The following is a 23,132-nucleotide window of genomic DNA, read 5'->3' as shown; positions in this document are numbered from 1 at the left end:
CTCCTACAGGAAGATATGTCTGATAAAGGAGCCATACAAGCTTGAGGGCGCACTTACTGTGGATATTTTTGTTGAACTGACAATTATTAACTGATGACTGCTACTTTAACTGTACGCAGTATTTTAAAAATGTCATACCCTGTGGCTCTAGTAGGTAGAGCGGGTTGTCCACAAACCAAAGGGCTAGTGGTTTGAACCTCAGAACATGTCACATGTTGAAGTGTCTGCGCACCCCCCGTTGCTCCCAGTCCCCTTGGCACTGGTGTGTGTGTGCCTGGGTGAGTGAATGAGTAGATATATCATTGTAGCTGTAAAGCACTTTGAGTACCAGTTGGTAGAAAAGCTCTATATAAAAACAAGACCATTTACCTTATACATTTGGTTGTCAAGATTTTAGCAGTAACCGCAACCAGAGCAGAGGCAGTGGAGGGAGAGAGGTATTTTAAATGGCTTTCAGTGGAGTCCACTGTATATATGGATGCAGTCTTCTTTTAGCCTCACTTTTTGTATTATTTGAATGAAACAAATATTGAGATACAGTATGTGAATAGCATCCTTAGCACAACACACACGCACACTCATCGGGGTGTTACTTCTAAGAATCAATTTCTTTTAAATTCATCCAGTACCTTGAGATGTGGAGGGTTGGTATTTACCTTGAAAGGAAGTTGAGCACACACAATGTAGCTGTGGATACCACCTGATAATGCAAGTCCACATGCACACACAACTCTTTCTCCCTCTCTCTCCTCGGTGTCTGGATGTTTTTTGGGAGGAGGAGCATGCCCATCTCCCCCTCTGAGCAAATTCCCTATTCCTCTCTCTCTCTCTCTCTCTCTCTCTCTCTCTCTCTCTCTCTCTCTCTCTCTCTCTCTCTCTCTCTCTCTGGTATTTGCCGTTGATTTAGGAGGAACTCACAGTCAGTTTCTCATCTCTGACTCGCTTGCTGCTGAGGATGGACGCTCGGATCTTCATGCTGCACGTCCTGACGCTCTGCTGTCTCATCCACGGTAGGCTCGACCCACACACACACACACAACCCAAACACACACACACTCATGTTGTTCTTTCTGTTGCTATGAGGACACTCATTGACATAATCCATTCCCTCACCCATCCTTAGCAACACACACTTCTAGATAGTGAACTCCTTACTTTTAACAAGAACCTAATTCCAGTACCTTAAAACCTAATCTAATCCTTTAAGCAGCCTTTATATTCTCTCTTGGATGGTTTTGAACTAGAAAAAAAAAATCACACAAAAAACACAGCTCGGCCTGTTCCCTGCCATGATATCAGCCAGGTTGTTTTATTTACAGATAGTAAGCAGAGTGGCAAAGATGACTAAAATGGTCTACAATAATAATAACTGCACTGTCCAGTTTTTTGAGACAGGTCCTTTGCAAAGTAATAGAAAATGAATAAAATCAATTAACGTGAAATACTATAGAAGAAAAATGTCTCCAATATATATAAATGTTTTATTAAATATTACATGTTCAATGTCAGTACTACAACATTAGACACAGTTAGTCAAAGCAAAGTATTTAGCCCACCACTATCTTTTCTGCAAGCCCCTACTTCTGCAGACTGTCAGAACTGTATTATATTTACTTTGGAAAATGTTTTATTCCAGTTGATTTATAAATTTAGTCAATTTTTTAATCATACATAAATTTTAACAAAGCGGTGAGACGGCTGTAAGTTGGTATGCTTTGTTGTTAAGTGACACTAAAGACTGAAACATGTCCTTAGGTTTCACAATAACAAGTGTATTGCTCCTCAGCTCCTCAGCTTCCCTCCCCCACAGACGGTCAGGGTCTCACTGAGTACCTGCCAGTCAAATGGATGAGTTTTCATCTTTACCAAGGCTGATGAAACCAGAGTCCCTTTGCTCTATTTCAAATAAGGGCTGGCTGAGCTGAAAGATGACAGTTAAGAGAGAAATGTAATGAAACCTTTGTGTGTTGATGCTAACGGGGATCCTAGATCTCACCTCTGAGACACGTCCACCGACAGCAGATTCAGAGACCAAAAACAGCCTGCAGTTCCCAAAATGTAAGTGCTCCTCTAACCAGCTGGTCATACAACGTGAAATACTATACACAACATTTTTTTAACTAAGGTTATTTCTCTCTGTTTAAGGTGAGCCATCTCTAGTCTGATCACATCACTACTTCAGTCAGTTTAATGACTGCTGGAAGAGATTGGTTGCATAGAATTTGTGCTGTACATGCCTTTTTAAGCAGAAGACACACAAGGAAAAAGAAGAGAACTTTTTCTGTCTGAGTGTTAACTCCTCTAAAGGAAAACCTTGAACTTTAATACCGTATTCATGCTCTATACCATTAAAGCTGTGATCTTTTCTGCAGAGACTCCAACAGAAAATAGACACTTCACAGTGTAAAGAATCCTTGTAAAGAAGCTCTGTTTCTATAAGTCACCCACAGCCTTTCAATTTTAAGGGTTGAACTGAAGTTTTTAGCTTTTATCTCCCCAAAGCAGTCCACTGGCCATTACACAGCCTTACGGCACACTGGGACTCATTAAATCATATGTGTTGTCACTGGGTAATTCACTGTACACTGATCTGATGGATATAGAAACATCAGACCGACGGTGTGGCCCATTTAAGGAGATTTTTTTAGTGACACAGGATGAAATGCAAAAAATACTCCCCAACATATTTTCACTGCATGAATGCAAATAGCTTTCATGTTTTTATGGCTCAATAGCTGGCTGTGTGGACCAATCTGTTTTTTAGTTGCATTTACTATGACCAGCCGTAGCAACCAGGTTAAAGGGAAAAATGAATGAAATAGAAAACCAGCGCTAAAAGGTGAAATGTTTCTGTTGGCTAGTACTCATGTCCTTGGGATTGACAAGTGTATGTGTGTTGCTGGTCAGCTCCTGTCAGTCAACTTTACCAAGGCTGACGTAACCAGTGCGCATAAAACCTCTTTTCTCTGTCGCGATTAAGGGCTGACTGAGATGAAAGGTGACAATTGTGAGAGAAATGCAGTGAAACCTAAATCTCACTCTGAGACACTGACAGCAGACTTAGAGCTCTGGAGGTGGAAGACAGCCTTCAGCACGGTTCCCACGACCAAAGTGCTGCTATAATCAGCCAATCAGAATGCAGCATGAAATTCGAGATTCAAGATGAACTATGCTGTCGTTTCTCATAGTATTTGCATACACAAGAAACCATGTTCTTCACCAGCTCCACGACAGCGCAGCAAACAATCATTTGTACATGAATAAATACATAGATAAAATAGATTTTAAAACAACCCCAGTCTCAAACAATCACACAGAACTCACTGGCCAACTCAACAGTTTCTTGTTTTTCTACATATTCAAATCATACAGTAAGAGCAGCTGAGCCAGATGACACGAGCTGATCACAATCCTCTGCTTTCATATACTTTTCGTTTGCTGTGATGGTAACCTATCAGAGAGCTCAGTTATTGTAAACAATGGTGTTTTATTAATGTGAATTGGATAGCGAGGTAGGGCAAGTCCACTGAACACCAGCCATAAGGTTTATACTTACATTTTAGAACAGATATATAGCCAGTAAATTGTGTCAGGACACACTTGTAGCACCCATGCTCAGATTGAAGCCCTAATCAAATACATTCTACTTCCAGCTACTGTGCTGACGTCCTTTAATTTTTTTCTCCAGCCTCTCTGCAGGGGATGTATCAGCGGCGTCTCTACAAGGAGCTGATGAAGAACTACAACCCGTTAGAGCGACCAGTCAACAATGACTCCCACAGCCTGACAGTCCAGTTCAGCTTCAGCCTGCTGCAGATCATGGATGTGGTAAGAACATACAAAGTTATATGGGAATTTAGGAGTGTTTAAGCAAATTAAACAAATAATATATTTTTTTATTTTTAAAAAAGGCTTAAGGAAGGAATGTGAATCTCCTGATAGATAGATTTGGTATCCAGTAGCATCACACAGACGGGACGTATAAACATTGTATACAGTACATAATGAAAATACTGGGCAAAGACGGTATGCAAGTGTAAATATACAATACATTATGTAAGATTAGAAAATATGGGCATGAGTTTGTGTGTTTTTGTGTACCTTATGCACAGAAGTTCCATAAAACGTTAAGGCTTAAGTGGGATTTATACAACTGTACATAAATGATAAAAAGAAAGGTCTTGCATTACTATGTGAAAGGTTTCATATCAATCACTGGAGTCTCTACATGTTCCAGTCAGAGTGAAGAGCAGTTTAAAAAATGCTTTGCTGTGTTAGTGTTGGTCCTTGTTCTTCTGGAGTTTGTTGGTGAATGGTCTTGTATTTATAAAGCACTTTTCTATGCAGTGACACATCTGCATAGAAAACATCTATTTGTTCACACAAGCACACACATGTTCATGTGCAAGTACCAAACAACTTGGGGTTTAGTGTGTTATTAACGATTCTTTTAAACTTTCAAAATAAATTGAAAGTTGTTCTTGAACCATTTGGAGAGACACTGACAGGGAACATGCTAATGTTTTATCCAGTCAGAATTACTGTAACTGCTAGTGGCAGAATTTCATTGGCCACACAAGGCAACAGTCATCCGGTTCTTTTCGGTGAAGAACGTCATTGGATATCATAGACTGTGGACAGGGCATGGAACCTCCTTTTCAGTGTGAGGTGAGGTGTCAATGAAAACCTCAGGGTGCCGATGCTATTCTGATACCAAGGTTTGTCTGGTATTTAAATGTTAATTCAAGTTATGTCTGAGAATGCTTGAAAAATTAGGCAAATAAGCTGATGCAGCAGCTGTCCTTGTGGATCTACTCATGGAATTGTGTGTTTCAGAATAAATACTTTACTGGACTGGATAGAGTGAACATTTAACAGAAATTGACTGATGGAGCACTATGAGGCTTCATACTTGAGTTTCACCAACTTTGTTTTTCTGCTTTTTGGTCTGACAATAGTGTTGACTGAAAGGGTTTGCACTATATGAATCACAAAAACCTTATGTGTCATGGTACACTCTTGCAGACTGCAGTTGTGTGCATAGTGTAGACATACAGCCAGAGGCAGTTCTAGTCTATTTGGAAACCAGCCTGGCCTAAATGAACCCAGGGCCTAATCAACAGCATGGAAAACATTCATGGTGGTGTTATATCAAAAGTTTGAAAATAAATCATGTGTTAGGTTGTAACAGCATTATTAAATTGAAATATATCCAGTTTTAGCCGACAGAAAGAGAAACTGTCACCCTGTGTAAGAGTATAGTGAACAACAGGGCAACAAGCTAACATAGGTCTGCTATCCATCTTATTTCATTATTACATGCATAATATCATCACCATCCTCGTAAATAGATGACAGTAGCATACCTTTGTTTCTCTTTTTTCTAAACTGGGCACCTGATGGCTTTGACCTCTTCTACTCCATGGTGTTAATGAGTCAGTGCAGAATCACTACATTACCCATCAGTACAGAGTTAGGGCTAAACCAATTCACCTTAATGGTGTACATAGTGATTTTGTATTAACTTCCTTATTTAACACAAAGCAGAAAATTATGTCTGGGAAATGATAGTCCTGTCTTATCAGTATAAATAATTAATTCATTTGTGGTTCATTTGATGGTGTTTTGTGGTATCATTTTCAGTACATACTAGTCTACTGTAGAGGTCCACTATTTGATAGGTTAGCTCTCCCCTACTCCCGATGTGAAATAAAAACGCCCCTGTCCGCATCCCACTTGGCATCTGTGACTGAGATCTTCTGTCCAGCAAGCAGAAGACTGTCTGCTCATCAGAAAGTTGTGCCCACTTCAACGCTCAAAGTGAAATCATATTAAACTGACTGGACGCAGCGTTCAGAGCAATAGAAAGTGATCACATAAATGAAACAATTGTTCAAATATATATATATATATATTTTTTATTTTTTTTTGTCACCCTAGGCGGCTGCCCATGTCACCCATACCTAAATCCGCCTGTGTGTGCAACCATTGTTCCACTGGTAGGTCACTGGAATAGTAAAGGTTCAACAGAGTGTCAAATGTGAGCACAAAATCAATACCTCAGAGGGAATGTCAGCATGACATCTTTGTTTTCCCTTCCTATCTGCCATTGGTCATAACAAAGGTTAGCTGAAGTTAATAACTCTGGTCATACTCTGGACTCCATAAAAACATGATTATGCTACATAGGGTGCTGTCACGGTGCTAAGTTTGTCGTCTATCCTGACGTTGTGTTTGGTACCTTTTGTTATCCAGTTTGGTTCTCTTGTATTTCCTGTTTTATAATTTTATAATGGGTTGTCTATTTGCGTTTAAGTTTTTCCCACACTCGGGATTGCACTTAACCTGTCTTGCTTTGTGTCTACGTGCTCCTCTCCTCCTTAGTTTCACCTGTTTTGTCTTTTCCAATTAGTTCTCCATAAATATATACTGTACGGCCTTGCCTCTGCCTTTGTCTCATGTCAGTTTGTCTGCGTTTTTTTGTTGTTCCCTGCCCATGTGCTCTGGTTGTCCCTCCTTATTTTTGGTTACTTCTACCTTGTTTTTTTTTTTGTTTTTTTTTTTGTTTTTTTTACCAAAATCAGCTGCCTTTCTGCATTTCCACCTGGCAGAAAGACTAAAGGCGTACCTGGTTGAGCCTCACCCACTGAACCAGATAGAATCAGCGGATTCTTAAGTAGGCCTGCACATTTTTTTTTTTAAATTGTAAGTTACAAACTCAGTCAAAAGTGGTATAAGAGTATCATAAGCTCTAAGGTTTGATTACTTCTGCTGCTGCTTTGCCTGAATGATTCACATCCACATTTGGTTGACATTTACACTTGACATGGTGCTTCTGTTCCTTCAGGCCCTTGAGAGTTCAATATTATCCTTTTAATTTTACTATTGTTTAATTTTGTGAATCTTTAAATAACAAGTCACCACCAAATACTGACAGGTTATAGTACCTTTAAATATCAAACTCTTCAGGGTCCTCTACACTTTGGGCTAGGTCATTTCACTAAAGTTGTGTTGTTTCCTATTCCTGACTCCCCTTCTCCCTGCTACATGTATCTAAGCATAGCAGGAGTATTTATATTTCAATATAATGAGTGCACCAGCTTTTTCCTGTGACAGCAGCAAAGATTTATATTTGTCTTCAGTCCCAACCCACAATGACTTTTGTCAGTGGTATCATTTTAATATTATCAGACATTTTCACACGCGGCGGCACAGTGGAGAGGTGGTTAGCACTGATGCCTCACAGTGAGAAGGTCCCGGGTTCGAATCCATGGGTCGACTGGGCCTTTCTGTGTGGAGTTTGCATGTTCTCCCTGTGTCTGTGTGGGTTCTCTCCGGGTACTCCAGCTTCCTCCCACCATCCAAAGACATGCTGGTTAGGTTCATTGGTGATTCTAAATTGGCCGTAGGTGTGAGTGTGAGTGTGAATGGTTGTCTGTCTCTCTGTGTTAGCCCTGCGATAGACTGGAGACCTGTCCAGGGTGTACCCCGCCTCTCGCCCGATGACAGCTGGGATAGGCTCCAGCAGACCCCGCGACCCTTAACAGGAATAAGCGGTTACAGAAGATGAATGAATGAATGAATGATTTTCACATGCATGCTACTGCCACAGCACAGCTGAGACAGACAACGCACTATTTATCTGCATGTGTTATATGTGTGTGTAAGTGACTGTCTGAATGTATATGAGTGAATACATTCAGACAAACTGAAATACTAATGCATTCAAGCCTCAGCATGGCATTCCCTCACTGCAGGACTCCTCATCTCCACTATGACAGCATCTGACAACACACACAGTGTGGCCCCATATGTAGAGGAATCCAGAGTGTACGATGAACCAACTGTACTGCCACAGTTGGAATTTGAAGGTATCACCCTTAATAACCATTGTTCCTTATCACTTTCCACTCAGATGTAACAAAGAGTTTAAGTTAAGTTAATTATAAGAATGATCAAAGTTTCCTGTACATGCACATAAAGATGGATGATGATAATCTTGAGAATCTGGATTCTGTCTGTGTATATTTATCTTATTTTGCCACATTTGCTGCATACTTCAGAAGGCTATTCATCTTTTAATCAACCCCACCTTTATTTAACCAGCTGATAATCATCTGTACTTACTGCTGACACTGTTTTAATACATGGTGGAAAAGCATGAAATGTTTGTCTACAGATATGAAGAACTGAATGAAACTGTTAATGTGATATTCTAATTGTGAGAATATTTTGTTGCATCAAAGACAACAATTAAATCTTTGTATTTATAAAAAATCTTTATAAATACAATTATTTTAGAATTGTCATATCGATAGAACATTTCCAAATGACGAAGTGTCTGCAGTTCATACCTTTCTACTGCAGTTTAGGAGTGTGCCTGTGTGTTAGGAAGAAGAAGGATGATTTTACAACTCTTCACCAACCTCTTCAAATCAAATATGCTAATGTATTTTAAATACCACCACTCTATCCTGATCACATGAGATTTTTCAGTTTTTTATCTGTGTTGGTTGAAACATGCTCCATATTGTAATCCAAATGGTGTGTTACCAGACTTCTATTCTGATAAATAATTGAGTGTGACTACACCAGGTTATTGCTTGAATGTTAATCTTTGTTTTTAAGAAGTTTTGTTTTCATGAACTCTGGAGTTATCTCCCCACTCAGTGCATGGATTTTCCACAGCAGCTCAACCTTTATTTTGAATCTTAGTTGAAACCAGAAGTACAGAAAAAATTAAAATGTTATAGTCCGTAATGCAAGTAGCATCCCATTCCATCACGTGTACAAATATGGAACAATACACGGAAACACACATAACATCCATCACGTGTAATGTGTAACTCTGAACAGTCTGAACGTGTTCAGAGTTACACATTACACATTGTCTGCATCCATCCCTTTGATCACAGTTTATGTAGAAAACAGTTTATTTTTTATTTTAATGTTTGATATTAAAGGCAACAGTAGGATTAATAACCTTTCTTTCTGTCTGCCTGTCTCTCCCCCTCCCTGTCTGAAGCGGGCCAGTGTATTGACATGTTTTTGTGACAATGTAGGTTTGGAATGGAACAACCTCACACTATGGCGTAGTGGTTAGAGAAGCAGCTTTGGGACCAAATGGTCAAAGGCTCGCATGTCATGGCTGAGGTGCCTTGAGCAAGCACCTAACCCCCAAATTGCTCCCAGGGCCACTACACATGAGTCAGCCCACTGTCCCGAGTGTACACATCACTGTGTGAACACATGGATGGGTCAAACGCAGAGAAAGAATTTCCCCATGTGGGATCAGTACAGTATAAATGATTGTTATTAAATCCAAACAAAAAGCCCATGTATTTGGTTTACAGAATAAAGTGCCGACGTCTATCAAATTTCTTGTTCTATTACAAAATAAACAATAACTAAAAAGATCTGCCATACAGACAGCATTTACTGTCGAGCCAAGTGATGACTATGAATTTGAACCATTTGAATTCCAAGCATTTCATGGGTGGCCCACATAGAGTTAAGAGGGTAGGTAGCCTCTCCAAAACTGTCCCTCAGCAATAGCAACACGACTGCGTTGTTGTGTGTTTGTATATGTGTGTATCTGTGGGGGGAGGGGCAGTGTCTCTAAGAGACAGGAGCTTGTGTTTTGTTCAGTTTCTCCCAGAAGAAGCACTGATATTTACATGAACTTTAAATTCACATTGCCTGTCTGTGTGGTATTTTGGTGTTGAGTACACAGTATTTAACAGTTGGGAGGTGGTGTCGGACAAAGTGCTGAGAATAGACGTCTCAGAAGCATGTCTCTTTCTGGCGTATTACTTTGTGGGTGTATTATGCCTTTGTGGCATAAATCTAGAGCGAAGCTCACTTTATCACACAGTTCACAGTTTACACAATAACAGCGGCACCCTAAACCTGCTAATTGGTAAAGGAGTTATTAAAGATTCTCTCACATTGTTCCCACCACAAAATAAACAGAATATATTTTCGTGTGGGCACGATAGGGGTTTTGATCAGTATCAGTGACTCAGTCTGAACTCTGCTGGATGCAAAGAATTCAGTCCGGAGTTCATCAATGATCCTAAATTCACCAGTAGTATTTCACAAGTATTTCATAAAGAACAGAAAATCCAATAAGTTGAAGCCACAGCATATAACCAACAGTGTCACAGCCTGTGTTGTAGTGCAACTGGTATTCTCCACAATAAGATGACATGGTGCAAGGTATTGTCCAGCTTGATAAGATGAAAAGTTGCAAGAAATAGGCTCTTACTGCCGTCTGTGAGAACAGAACTACTGTACCTCCAACAAGCTCAGTGTGGCTGCTACTTGCAGCACCTTGTGACAGAATGTCATCATTACTCTGTCTCATCTTTCCTGGAATCTTTAGAGTTTATCATCCCCTCACTTATCATAGTGTTTTCTCTATCCTGCTGCATTATGTATTAGTGTGATTAGTTCTTATCCATTTTCAGAAGACTTCATCATTTGTCAGCATTCACAGCGTTTGAATATTTAATCGTTGCTGAGTCTTGAACCTTATTAATATCTGATAATGACACAGATCCAGATTCAGTCTTATACAGAAGCAGCTTTCCATCTCCAGCAGTGTTTTTATAGACTGTCTTCTTCTGACCTCAGGCTGTTCCCTCCATTTGTATGTGAATGATTCTCAGATACTACTACTACTACTACTACTAATAATAATAATAATAATAATAATAATACATTTTATTTGTGGGTGCCTTTCAAAGCACTCAAGATCACATAAAACATCATAAAAATAAAACATACATATTTAAAAGTACATAGAAATGAGATAAGAGGGAAAGTGGGTTAAATGGAGTAAGCTATTTTAAAAAGATGTGTTTTGAGTCTGGATTTGAAGCATGTGTCTATGTTTCAAATGTCAGGTGGGAGAGTGTTCCAAAGGTGTGGAGCTGAGCAACTGAATGCTCTGAAACCCATGGTGGACAGTCGGGCAGGTAGGGCAATAAGCTGGGTGGCTGAGGAGGTTAGTTGGAGTAGTCAATGTGTGAGGCGATGAGGGTGTGGACAAGAATGGCTGTGGCGTTCTGTGTTAGGGATGGTGAAGTCAATTGATGTTGTAGAGGTGGCAGGAACCAGATCAAGTCACGTTGTTGATGTGGGTTTCCGGAGATCCACCCAGACTCTTGACCTGAGGGGAGGGAAGTACAGTGGAGTTATCGATAATTAGTTAGAAACTTTTGCTAGAGTGGACTTAGAACCGACAAGGAGGACTTCTGTTTTATTGCTGTTCTTTTTAAGAAGTTGCAGATATACTGCTGTCTCTAAACAAAGCTAAAACAAAGGCGAAGACAACCCCAACAAAGTTCAGTTGCCTTTGGTTTAGCTTAGTTTTTAGATATTTCTCAGATGAAACTTGTCTGATACACAGAGTACAGTTCAAACTGAGTGTCCCACGTCCTCAATCTTAGAGACCCCTATATTCAAAGGCAGATTTACTGATGTAAGTCTGCACTAGACTTTTAGCTTCAGTCTTTGTTAAAATCTTAAGGTAGGCTATGGAACTAAGGGGAGCTCCCTTCACACTTATTGCTTCTCAAGTATTAAAATATCCAGCTTAAACAGGGACATTCCAGTACACCATGGTAACAATAGTTACCAGGAATGTAGTCATCTGGTCATATACTATATGTTGAACAATAACAGAGACTGTTCACTTGTTAATTGACTCCTAGCAATGTCAGGACAAATTTTGTGTAAAATGAGAGACCATCTTGTGATGGGATCAATGTGTTCTAGCCATATCAGACTTGTCTTTGTGCCTTCATTTGGTGGCATAGCAGGTACCTTGTGTTTTTACACTATGTCTTTCGTCAATATATAGTTTACTGCTTGCTACTTTATGGATGTTGTACCAATGAAACATAGTTACAACGCAATCTAATGGACCTGAAGTCCCAGCAAATTTACATCAATGAAACAAAAGATTTTCCTAACCTCGGAGCACGGCAGTGTTTGGAATATATCGTGAAATGGGCAGGTGTGGAAGTATAAGACTGTATCTTTATGGCAAGATGTACAAAGTACAGCGATGTAAAAAGTAGTTCAGTGGTTGTTCCAAACATCTAAAATCACTCCTGATGTAGTTGTCTCAGAAACATACTGTAGAATTATATTTAGTACAGGGCACAAGGCGGATTAATTGTTAGTTGGAGAGGGTGATAATGTTTAATATATCAAACTGTATTTTATTAGTTGTGAACTTTAAGCTTATTTCCAAAGAGTCCAGATGTAAACAAGCTCTCTGTTCAGTGTGACCTTAAAAAGCCACATCATCATGCTCTGTGTCTATCTGTAGCCTCTGCTCTGCCAGCAAAAGCCTGTCTGTGTGGAGGGAAGTGGTGGTGGTCATCAGCTGGAATCATCTCCGCTGCTGAGCACAGTTTCACAGCTGCTGCTGTTTTGCCTCATTGCCTCTGAGTTTTATATCCAGACCACTGGGCTTTCTTTCTGGCTTGCTGATTGTTCTGGTCTGTGGCTCTCAGGTGAGATTGAGGTTGAGAATAGCTCAGCTCTGCTTTCCTTTCACTCTGCTGCTACGCTGATGTTTCTACGTGTGGGACAAAACAACTTTACAAACCCATACATATGCAAACTGCACATCAATGCAGTTTCCAACAGGCAACAGCTTCATGGCTTAGTGAGTGCTACTTCGATAAAAATACAAAGACACACACCCATGAAGTGATGAACTGCCCGGGACTAGACACACTTGCTTTTCAAAGCTTTATGACTTTTGGAGTTGTTGACATTTGCTGCTACTGAGTGGAAATGAGCAGAAACATTAGTTCTATTTCTGCGTATTATTATTATTTTAACAACCTGATTCTTAAGAAGCATTTTGCTTATTGGCTGACAATTTTAAATAATCTGACAAAACACACTACTAAGCTTGCAAAATGATGCTAACGTTATGTTAGCTGTTACATTAGTACATAAGTTCATAATGGATAAGATAGTTTAACTGTTGGAATGTTTTGCTGACATGACCACTTATCACTTTGGTTAGTTTTTTTATTGGTTATCAGTTAAATAATGTTAACTTTCAGTTCTTAAATTCACTAATTTCCAGGAAGAGGGTAGGAACTCTAGGTAGATAACATTGTGTTGGGAAGGATTTGTGGCATGTAAATTAGAGAAAATGACCAGTTATTTGAATTGGCAGCCAGTAAGCAAAATGCTTCTTAAGACTCTGTTGTTAAAATAATAATAATAATACTACGCAGAAAAACAACTGAAGTTTCTGTTTATGCTCATTTCCACTCACCATTCCATTATTGTTTGCGCGTTGTTAGTGCCTTTCTGTGTTTGCTTGTTTTGTGAGTATTTTCAGTGCACCTGCTGTTGGCTCAAATGGATGAAATGTAATCTTGCTTGTGTTTTGTCTATTAACACGTCTTTTCTCAAGCTGCAGTGCGTTGAGCGCTCTCCACCACCGTATGTCTTGCATCAGAATGGTCGCTTTTGGTCCTCGACACACAGGCAGTTGTTTAAAATCCATGCTAATTTTCCTTCCAGTGTAGGGACTTATTTCACATAATTTGGAGATATTTATAAATCCCTTGCTTTTTGTTCCTTTTTGTTCCTGAGACTCAATTTGTGTTGGCCCCTTAGGAGGTTCTCATTTATGGATCTGAAAGCATAATAATAAACAATAACCTTTTCCTTGTGTAAGATATGCTTTTTATTTATTTCAATTATGGAAATACCTACAAAATATCAATTTAATATATATCTTTGTGTGAGTGTATCACTTTTATTAATAGATTTCTACTTAATACTATCAAATGTTTGTTTTTTAAATTATGTTGAAAAAGGCAGTAGTTGCAATGTCTTTCACTTATTTTTTCAAACATTGACATACTAAAATGTATGTCAATGTAAGACACTAAATGAAGGTCGATCAATTATTAAACCTTTGTGTTCTTTACTTTTAATGTCCTTCCTTCTGAACACTCCTCCTGCAGGTCAGACACTTGCTTACATCCCCACCTTCTAATTCTCCCCATACACTTGGCTGCCTGAGAGCAGGCAGGACATGCATCAAACTGACATTATTAATATTCATCTTCCCCTCTGCTGGTTCACCACCATGTTTAAAGTAATGACTGGAACACTAAAATGAATCTCCTGAGGTTTTTTTTTCTTTTCTTTTCTTTTGTGGTGTTTACTCAGAGCTACCACTGAAGGAGCTCTTACAAATGATTAAAGAACATTGTAAAATATGTGGAAGTAAGCATGAATGAATTGTATTCATGTTTTTACCAGCCATTATAGTGTGGCAGTTATTCTAGTCACCTTCCGTGCACGTCTGTATGTGTGTGTCTGTGTGGCATACTGTAGCAGAAAATACTTCGTGGCAACAGCACAAGGTACAGTCACGAAAATTTACAATTGGGTTAAATCGGGGTGAATATGAGTTTGGTCAGAGTATGTTGCAGCTGGTGTGATCCCAAAGCAGGAGTAGGTTTGTGAGGTAACAGCTGCTGAGCTACCGTACTGTAAGTAACAGGCTGCCTTTGTGGTTGTTCCCGACACAGTTGGTTCCAGGATAATGACTTGCATGGCTGAACACTTGTTGTTAACTTCTGTTTTGGGAAAAGGTTCTTGACATTTAGTAGCTTTTGTAGAAGCACTTCCACTTACCTTTTAAGAGCAATTGTTGTTGTTTTTCTGTTTTAGGATGAGAAGAATCAAGTACTTACCACTAACATCTGGCTGCAGTTGGTAAGTTTTCTTCCCAGTGAGAGGATTTATACCTCTTCTGTTCCTTTCTCCTCTCATTTTATTCACACATTGTGTTTTATCTGTGCTCAGAAGTTTATATTTTACTGCTGATCCATACAGGCGCATTCTAAAAGATACACTACAGTATTAATAGAATATTTTGTGTTCTTATGTTTAAGTGTGTTTCAGTACGACTAATCCTCTAAAACTGTTGTCAGAAACAACTGTAGTAAATAACAAAAATTGTTGACAAATGACAATGAAATAATACTTGTATGATTGAATAGTTCCAGGAACTATTGAGCCCAGGATCTCAACTAACAAACTGATTCAGGGCAACTAAAGGGCAAAACAATAATAATGTAGTGTATTATTCATGTCAGAACACCCACACTCCAAGTCATTTCCATAATGACACATCAGCAGTCTGAAAATCCGGCTCGGATAGGATAATCTACTGTCAGACATTTGTGAGCAGTGGATTCCTTCCTATTTATAATTTTTTGCGAATAAGTAAAATCAAATCATTCCATGTGACTTTAGAAGTGTTTCCTTGTACCTGAGGATTTATAGTTTAAGTGCACACATTACATGGTCTCAGTCTTCAAGTCTCACTAAGAAAGGGAATAAATGCATTTTTTTAAAATGTCAAACATTTCCTTTGAGGTATTCTTGTGATGCATGACATACTGTCAGAATGCCATACTTCTTCTGCTACCACACTTCTCTCTCTTTCTCTCTCATGGAACCCTTGAACTACAGTTACAGAAAAGTAAACCTGAACAACTTCCATCCATTACAGATTTGTACTGGTCAGGCCCCCGGGAACACCGAGTGTAAATTGTAAACTGACTCTGGGGAAAGAAACCAGTAAATACTGATAATAAATACAAGCCTGTAGCTAAATCATCTCTTCCTTGAGAGGAACTGCAGAACTTCAGCTCCAGTACTTGACCCAGATAAGTTTGTTGTGATGGAGCAAAACTCAGTCCAGAAGGGAGCTAAAAGTGCCAACTTTTCTCTTTGTTTCCACAAATACTCCATCTAATGCTCTGTGAGAGTCGACACTTCCTTCTCTTTGACGCTTTACGCACTTCAGATTTCTAGCGGTCTTATTTTGCCTTTTGTCAGACAGAACTGACTGTGGTGTGAATGGCAGAGCTAAGAGAGCGCATAGGATTTCATTAAGAGCGCTGCTCAAATCCATTTCATGCAGCACTCCAAATTTAATTAGGTTTCATATCAGGTCCAGTAGAATGTATGTTTATAAAGTGGTAATGCACTAATCCAGCCTAATTTGTTCCTCTCGGATGGAAAGGTTGGTTCAACCCCAGAGGCTTGGCATTTTCAGTTCCCTCCCAGGACCAACTGTTTTGGCTTAATTTAATTTGGCGTTTGCTTCTTCTCCTCTACCTCCTCATCCTCCACTGCTGATGGAGTTATTGCGGGGATTTTTGCATGAAGAGGAATGAATGTCTTTAAGCAAGTGAAAACATTCCTGCAGCAAGAAGTGTGTAGATGTTTGAATGTCATTGTGTTAATTCAGCTTTAGGAAGTTTTTTCCTGGCAAACTAGAAAAAAAGGACTCACTCTGAGAATAAAAACAGCCTCAGTATCAGCATTGAAGTAGACTTTAGGAGAGAGAGATTGTATTGTGTGTGGATGCCCAGACACATAACAAAAGAGCAAAGCATAAACACATTAAATGCAGCACCAAAGATCACTGTTACAGCAGCTAGAAAGTTTATCACATGTTTACTGTGTCTAGCATTTTAATTGACGGTGTTACTCTGCCAGTATTTGCTAAGTGATCACAAAAATGATTAGTCAGTTTATACAAGAAGCAAAAGAATACCTCACAGTCGTTTGGCTTGACTTTGCAAATGCATATGGATCCATCCCCACCAGCCTGATCAAAGTGGCTTTGGACCACAACTACATCCCAAACCACATCCAGGGTCTCATCATCAGTTACTCTGAAGACACCAAACTAAGGTTTTAATCTTCCAGCTTCACAACAAGTTTTCCAAAAATTGAGAAAGCACTAGTAACAGGATGCACCATCACACCCGTCGTGTTCATCATGGGCATGAACCCAATCATTTTTGTTGCCGACTGCTGAAGGACATTCATGGACAACCTTACTGTGACAACAACCACACATGTGCAGGCAAGAAGGGCGGGTCTTGGCAGAACTGGACAGCATGGCAACTTGGGCAAAGATGATCATCAGGCCAAACAAATCAAGGTGCTCGGTGATACAAAAAGGACTGAATAGTTCAAGCTACTTGGGCAAGGGAAGGGCAAACCTTAGTGTAAAGGGGAACCCAATCAAGTGCCTTGGGAAGTGGTTTGATGACTCCCTCACTTATAAAACATCACCAACACAGAACATCAAGCTGAATATTGGCTGAAAAAGATGGATAAATCTGGCCTCTCTGGAAAATTTAAGTGCTTGATGTACGAACATGGCTTGCTCCCCTGACTGATGTGGCATCTCACGGTCTACAAAGTGACGTTAATATCTGTTGAAGGAATGGAAAGGAAGTGCAATGAGTACCTTTGTAGATGGTTGAATACCCCTGAGTTTTACATCTGTTGGGCTCTACATAAGGTTGGGTCAGCTGCAGCTTCCCTTGTGTTCTGTTGTGGAAGAGTTTAAAGGTGCCAAGCGCAGACTCCTTTTAACATATAGTGACTCCCAAGATCAGCTGATCCGAGAGTCTGGAATAAGAACAAGATCAGGGAGGAAGTGGGCTGCCACAATGCAGTTTCCCAAGCTAAAAGTTCGCTCAAGATCAAGGAAATCATTGGCAAGCCCTGCATCCCAAGGCAAGGCTTAGGAAGTTCCCATTTTCAGCATTGGTCAAAGTCCACTCCCAAGGAAATGAGGACTCTAATTCAGGAGGAAGTTTGAAACCTGGAGGAGGAGAGAAGGAGAGCAAAACCAATCGAGCTCTGAATGAAGGGGGGGTTTAGATGTCCAGAGAATTTTCGTATCTCGTTCGAGCTCGGAGCCGTGTATGACATCCTACCAACACCAACAAACTGGCACAGGTGGGGAATGAGCTCCAGGCATAAGAGGGAGAATATTAGCTGGAAGCATCAGGGGGAGGGGCAGTGACTTGGCCACCACTACCAACCCAGCAGCTGGAGAGTGTTGGTTAGGGTTGAAACACTTAATGAGGTCTGGGTACCACCTGATGACCTTTCCTCCAGACCAAGGCTACATCCATTAACAATGGATGTAATAAGGCATTCTATGATGTAATGTATACTGATTTATTGTTGCAGCTTTAATTGTGTGATATCAGGGATGTCACTGGCCTTCAGAAGAACTTGCCGTTTCAAATTGGATTTCTAATCTTTGCCTCTGGGAATTTGAGGGCAGCTGTAGGTGCAGATCAAAATCCACCACTTGCTTGGATTGCAAACTACTACATTTCCAACAGGGAACACGGCCTATTTTAATAAGAGTGCAGGTGAACCCAGACATTTGACAGATATAAACTATTTTAAAAATAATAATAAAATACATGAAAATTAAATCAAAAGAACACAAAAAATGAAACAACACAAGCAGCAATAATTTAGCCAGTTTTACAAAATTTGAACTTTTAACCAAACACTTATTCAAAACAATGGCTGTTCATAAAAGTCTAAGTTTTGTCAGGAAGGGTTGTGAGGTAATGGTGGTAGGAATGAAATGCAGGACTGAACGGGCTGAGCCAGGTGTAGGCAAAAAGGTATTTAATTAACAAAAAAACTGACAAAACCAAAGGCACTGCAGACAAGGCAGGAAATCTTAACTTGACGAAACAAAACCATGAGAAACAAAAAAGAAGAATCAAGACTGAGCTAAACAAGACGAGGCAAAAGTACAGGACAGGTACAAGAAGTGACAAGTACAACACCACAGAGAACAAAGGGCAAGGCAGGGCTATATATACACACAGGAGACAGAGGGATGATGAGACACAGGTGACACAAATTAAGACAGCACACAAGGAGAAACCAATGACCTAATCAGAAGGGGAAAACACAGGGAGTAACACACAACAGGAAATCAAGAACTTAACAAAATAAAACAGGAAACAGAAAACCAGGAAAACTAATCACAACATCATGACAAGTTTGGTGTTCTATGTTTGGTAGGTATATGCTTATGCACACAAATTTGTTATGAAATAATTAGTTTTACATGGATTCATAATTGCCTGCTGTATGCGGGCCAGATTTTTATTTAGTTTTTTTGCTTCTTAAGGGATTATATTGATTTAATTGGCAGCAAAATAGAAATTGGTTTGCATATAAACACACTCATTCCTCAAGGTGAGTTGAAAGTGAGATAGCTGAAAATAGATGAAGCAAAGGTTCACTTTATGGTACTTTACATCACACAATTCTAAAGTTATGATACGTACACAGAAATTCAAACCATCAAATGTGTTTGAGATAATATTTCTTAGCACTTTGTACCTGAGAAGCCATCACATCCTTAGTTTTTGCTGTTTCAACCAAGAATTCGAGTTTTGTCTCGTGATTTTTAGGGGAATCTCTGCAGCCACTACCACAGCTTTTCTTTCAACAAATCGCTCTCGGGGGAAAAAAACAAAAAACAAAAAACATTTCTACTCAGGAACTAAAGAAGATGGAAAGTGATGTGTGCAACCTATAACCCTGCAACCTCAAACTACCAACACAGACCAAAGATCTCAACGAGCCTCTTGTAATGTAACTAGGACGAGCTGTGTATGCAAATGAGACATCAACACAGCCCTGATCACTCTTGGCAGCACACTCTTCTCTCTCACACGGCTTTGTAAAAAACACAGAGCTAACAATGGCTGTTACATAAGACTTAGCCGTGTAATGTAGATTTTCACAAAGCTTTTTTTTTAATTAAGGCTTCTGAGTGAAGTGAAGTCCTACCTCCCCCCACAGGATTTTGAGAGGATAATTCACACCTTTATTACATCTCACTTAGACTACTGTAACTCTCTGTAGATTAGGCTGCACCAGTCATCAATACGCCGCCTGTAGGCTGCACAGAATGCTGCAGCCCGACTTTTAACAGGAAAAAACTTGCCACCAATACTGGCCTCCCTACACTGGCTTCAAGTCCATTTTAGGATTCATTTAAAAATGTTATTAATTGTTTTTAAGAGTCTGCATGGCTGGGCACCATATTACCTGTCAGAATTACTTCGTCCCCACACTCCAGCCAGAGCGCTGAAGTCAGCAGATCAGCTGTTGCTGGGCCTCCCCAGATCTAGGCTCAGACACAGAGATGATAAAGCCTTTTCTGTGGTGCTCCCCAAACTGTGCAGCAGCCTACCCTTTTATTTCAAAGCTGCCCAGAGTTTGGAGCATTGCTGAAAACCCATTTTTTCTGACTGGCCTTCAGTCCAAGTTGAACAGGATGACTGGGGATTGTTGATTTATTTATATTTGGTCTGCTTGTTCAGCATTTTGGTTCGACTGAGGTTTTTTTTAAATGTGCTATAGAAATAAACTTTGACTTGACTTGACTTGACTTGACTTGACGATAATACTGGTCAACAGCTTTACTGTTGTCACATTGTTTATGGAGACCCAATTTCTGTTGTCTTTATTTTCTTATGTGAGGTTCACAAACATATCTGTAACTGTTGAATATTCATAATGGGATAACCTCACACCCAGCACTGAAGAATATCATAAAAAATGTCATTAACACTTTCTAACTGCCACAAGGAACAAAGTCATTTAGCTTGATACTGTTTGCATTTCACTTTTATGTGACAGCTGTGTGGTAGCTGTAATGTGGTCTGCCAAGATTAGAGTGTACACGCGGAAAGAAATAGCTGATGTGTTGTCACCAACAACAAAAATATCAAAGGAGTTTGACACCATATTACCTTCAAGTTGAGTTCTGGTCTATTTTTATGTGTCCAATACAGAGCTAGTGTGTACATCAGTAATGCTATGTGTCAAATATGTGTCTTGTGTGTGTGTGTGTGTGTTGCAGTATTGGACAGATTTCTACCTACAGTGGAACATATCTGACTATCCAGGTGTAACCAACGTCCGGTTCCCTGACAGCCAGATCTGGAGGCCGGACATCCTGCTTTACAACAGGTACTCAACCTCACTGCTGCAAATCAACAGCTGAATATGAACAGTGTGCTCTAAATTTGCATCCAGTCACTATTTAAACTGAAAGCTGTGGTTTATGTAAGTTAATGACATTTTGGATCATTAACTTAGATCTTCAAAAAATCTTCTTTAAACAATACTTCTTAAATCAGAAAACAAAATGCTGACTTTTAATGACGATGATTTGAGATGAAGATTTTTTTTTTCACTGAAGAATAAATCCATGCAAAGGGTAGGCCAGTTGTTTATACTGTTTAAATACAAAAGTACATACATAGTGTTTTGTGAATTATTTAAATTAATTGGAAATTGTATTGCCATCAGATATTTCTAAAGTCAACCATCTAAATGATTTGTTATTCAGTTTTTGACTGTTAGCTTGTCATAAATACATATAGCATGAATTGTTAAATATAGCTGATAATCAGTAGCATTATTTGAAGTTACATGTTGTGTATTGCTAAATGTCTATCCCTGTAAAAGTCTCCAGAGTATAAATCCCCTGATCTTTAATATGTAGTTCAGTGGTCGGTCTAGCATTTGTGAGTTTAAATGTAAAAGGTCGTAAAAGAGTAGGAACATCAGGATCAAGTTGTCTCAAGGTGGACTCACAATGTTTCACCAGAAATCAATAAACATGACATAGCTTTGCCTCCTAGTGGGTTGAGTATGTTTTAGTTCACAGTGGGACACCCTGAAAGAATTTGTTCTGATTCAGTAAACAAGCTAATTCAGCTAATTCCCTCCTGTTACTGGCGCTAAAGATAGGTTCTCGCCCTGCCAGGATTAATACCTCTCTGTTAACACGCACATCAGAGGTACTGGCTGTGGGAGGCTCTTTGCTGGATGTTGACGAGCGTTACAGCTCATTAACCGAGGAGCATTTAGGAGCAAAGTTTGATGCTGGTGGTGGGGGCGGTGTGGGGGGGGTCAGCTTCTCAGAGGGAATATTGACCTGGCTGCCTTTAATGAGAGTAGTCTGGTGAACGGGACCAGGGGCTGATTTTGAATTATTATTGAGTCAACTTTTTAGCAAACTCATTTTAGATTAACTTCTGAGCTTTCTTTGTCTGATAGTCAACAAATCTTCTACCTACGGATTTCCCTGTGGATAAAATATATAATGTTGACACATACTGACATATCTGTGGGATGCTATTGTTGTCTGATGAGTCTAATGGCGGTTCACAGGCCACATGTTCGGGTTCTCCTCAGTGGTCTTCCTCCAAGAGAACCTGCAGAGAAAGGCCTGGAACAAGTATCTTGTCTGCAATCTGAGTCTTAACTAGCATCTCTCACCACAGAGGAACCACTTTTCACACTATTGGCAATATAAGCTCAAAACCGGAATAAAGATGAGGCATAGGGTTGGCCTCTTACCTGGGGATATCTAGGAAAAACTGTCTGGATGTCTCCCACTGTATTTTTCCTTCACTAAGGTTCAGCCCTTCATGGAGGATTTTCCTGAAAACTGAAAGAACAGGTGTTATGCTTAAAGTCTATGAGGATACAAAAAAAGCCCACCTCACTGTCCTGATAACGTATTACAGGACTCTTATCCCAGAGTTACACACCAATACCATGACCTTCAATGGCCGTGCAAACAAGTCCAGTATTCCAGGACAGTGAGCAATTTTACCTGTTACGGATCGTTTTTTTTCTAGGTGGCATCACAGTCCTTGATTGGTAACTTTATCCTTTGTAGAGAAGCACATTTTGTCTGTGTGAAGCAGCCAAGAAAAAGAGATACTCCCTTTAAAAATAAATGCCCTGCAGCTGCAGCGCTTCTGCACACAGGTTTTCCAGTGTCTAGTCCTTCTCCTCCTCCTACTGTCATGTCCCTCACCTCCTGTTATATGACCAGAGGTGAGGAATGCGTGTTAAAGCCTGTCCTTGCACAAAGGTCAAGTATAAGGGTTATACCATTTACTTCACCAGACAGAAATGAAAGCCCTAAAGAGCTCTGTTTGGGTGAGTTCTCCAGGTTAGGAGGACACAACAAGGAGAGCACAGTAAAGCTACGTTTGTTTTATCAAAGACGCCACGTCTGCACATCCAGACAGTTGGTTTACATTCACCAAATTCCTGCCTTTCTTCCAAGGAGAACATTATCACTGCATAGTGATAGAGTAGCATATTGCAACTCTAGATTCTGTAAGCTTTGGGGTTGCCCTCTAGGAGCGCTGGGCACTACTGTGGGTGCCAGCTGATGCTGTCTATGTGGG

The 23,132-nt window shown here is 39.8% G+C and overlaps 1 protein-coding gene across 1 annotated transcript in view; it reads left to right on the top strand.

Annotated features, from left to right (window-relative positions):
- Positions 1 to 955: 955 nt before the first annotated feature.
- LOC311495896 (neuronal acetylcholine receptor subunit alpha-7-like) overlaps positions 956 to 23,132 on the top strand; it is a gene marked incomplete at its 5' end in the record, with an annotated part of 37,781 nt that continues 15,604 nt past the window's right edge. Inside the window, 4 exons of the mRNA XM_084555544.1 lie at positions 956 to 1,010; positions 3,689 to 3,828; positions 14,725 to 14,769; positions 20,780 to 20,889. Of these exons, the coding sequence (XP_084411670.1) occupies positions 956 to 1,010; positions 3,689 to 3,828; positions 14,725 to 14,769; positions 20,780 to 20,889 (350 nt within the window). The remainder of the gene's footprint in view (positions 1,011 to 3,688; positions 3,829 to 14,724; positions 14,770 to 20,779; positions 20,890 to 23,132) is intronic.

The sequence above is a fragment of the Chelon labrosus genome (assembly GCF_963514085.1).
Source record: "Chelon labrosus genome assembly, chromosome: 11".
Taxonomy (NCBI): Eukaryota; Metazoa; Chordata; class Actinopteri; order Mugiliformes; family Mugilidae; genus Chelon; species Chelon labrosus.
The sequence above is the reverse complement of the archived record's forward strand: the minus strand, read 5'-3'. Positions and strand labels throughout refer to the sequence as shown.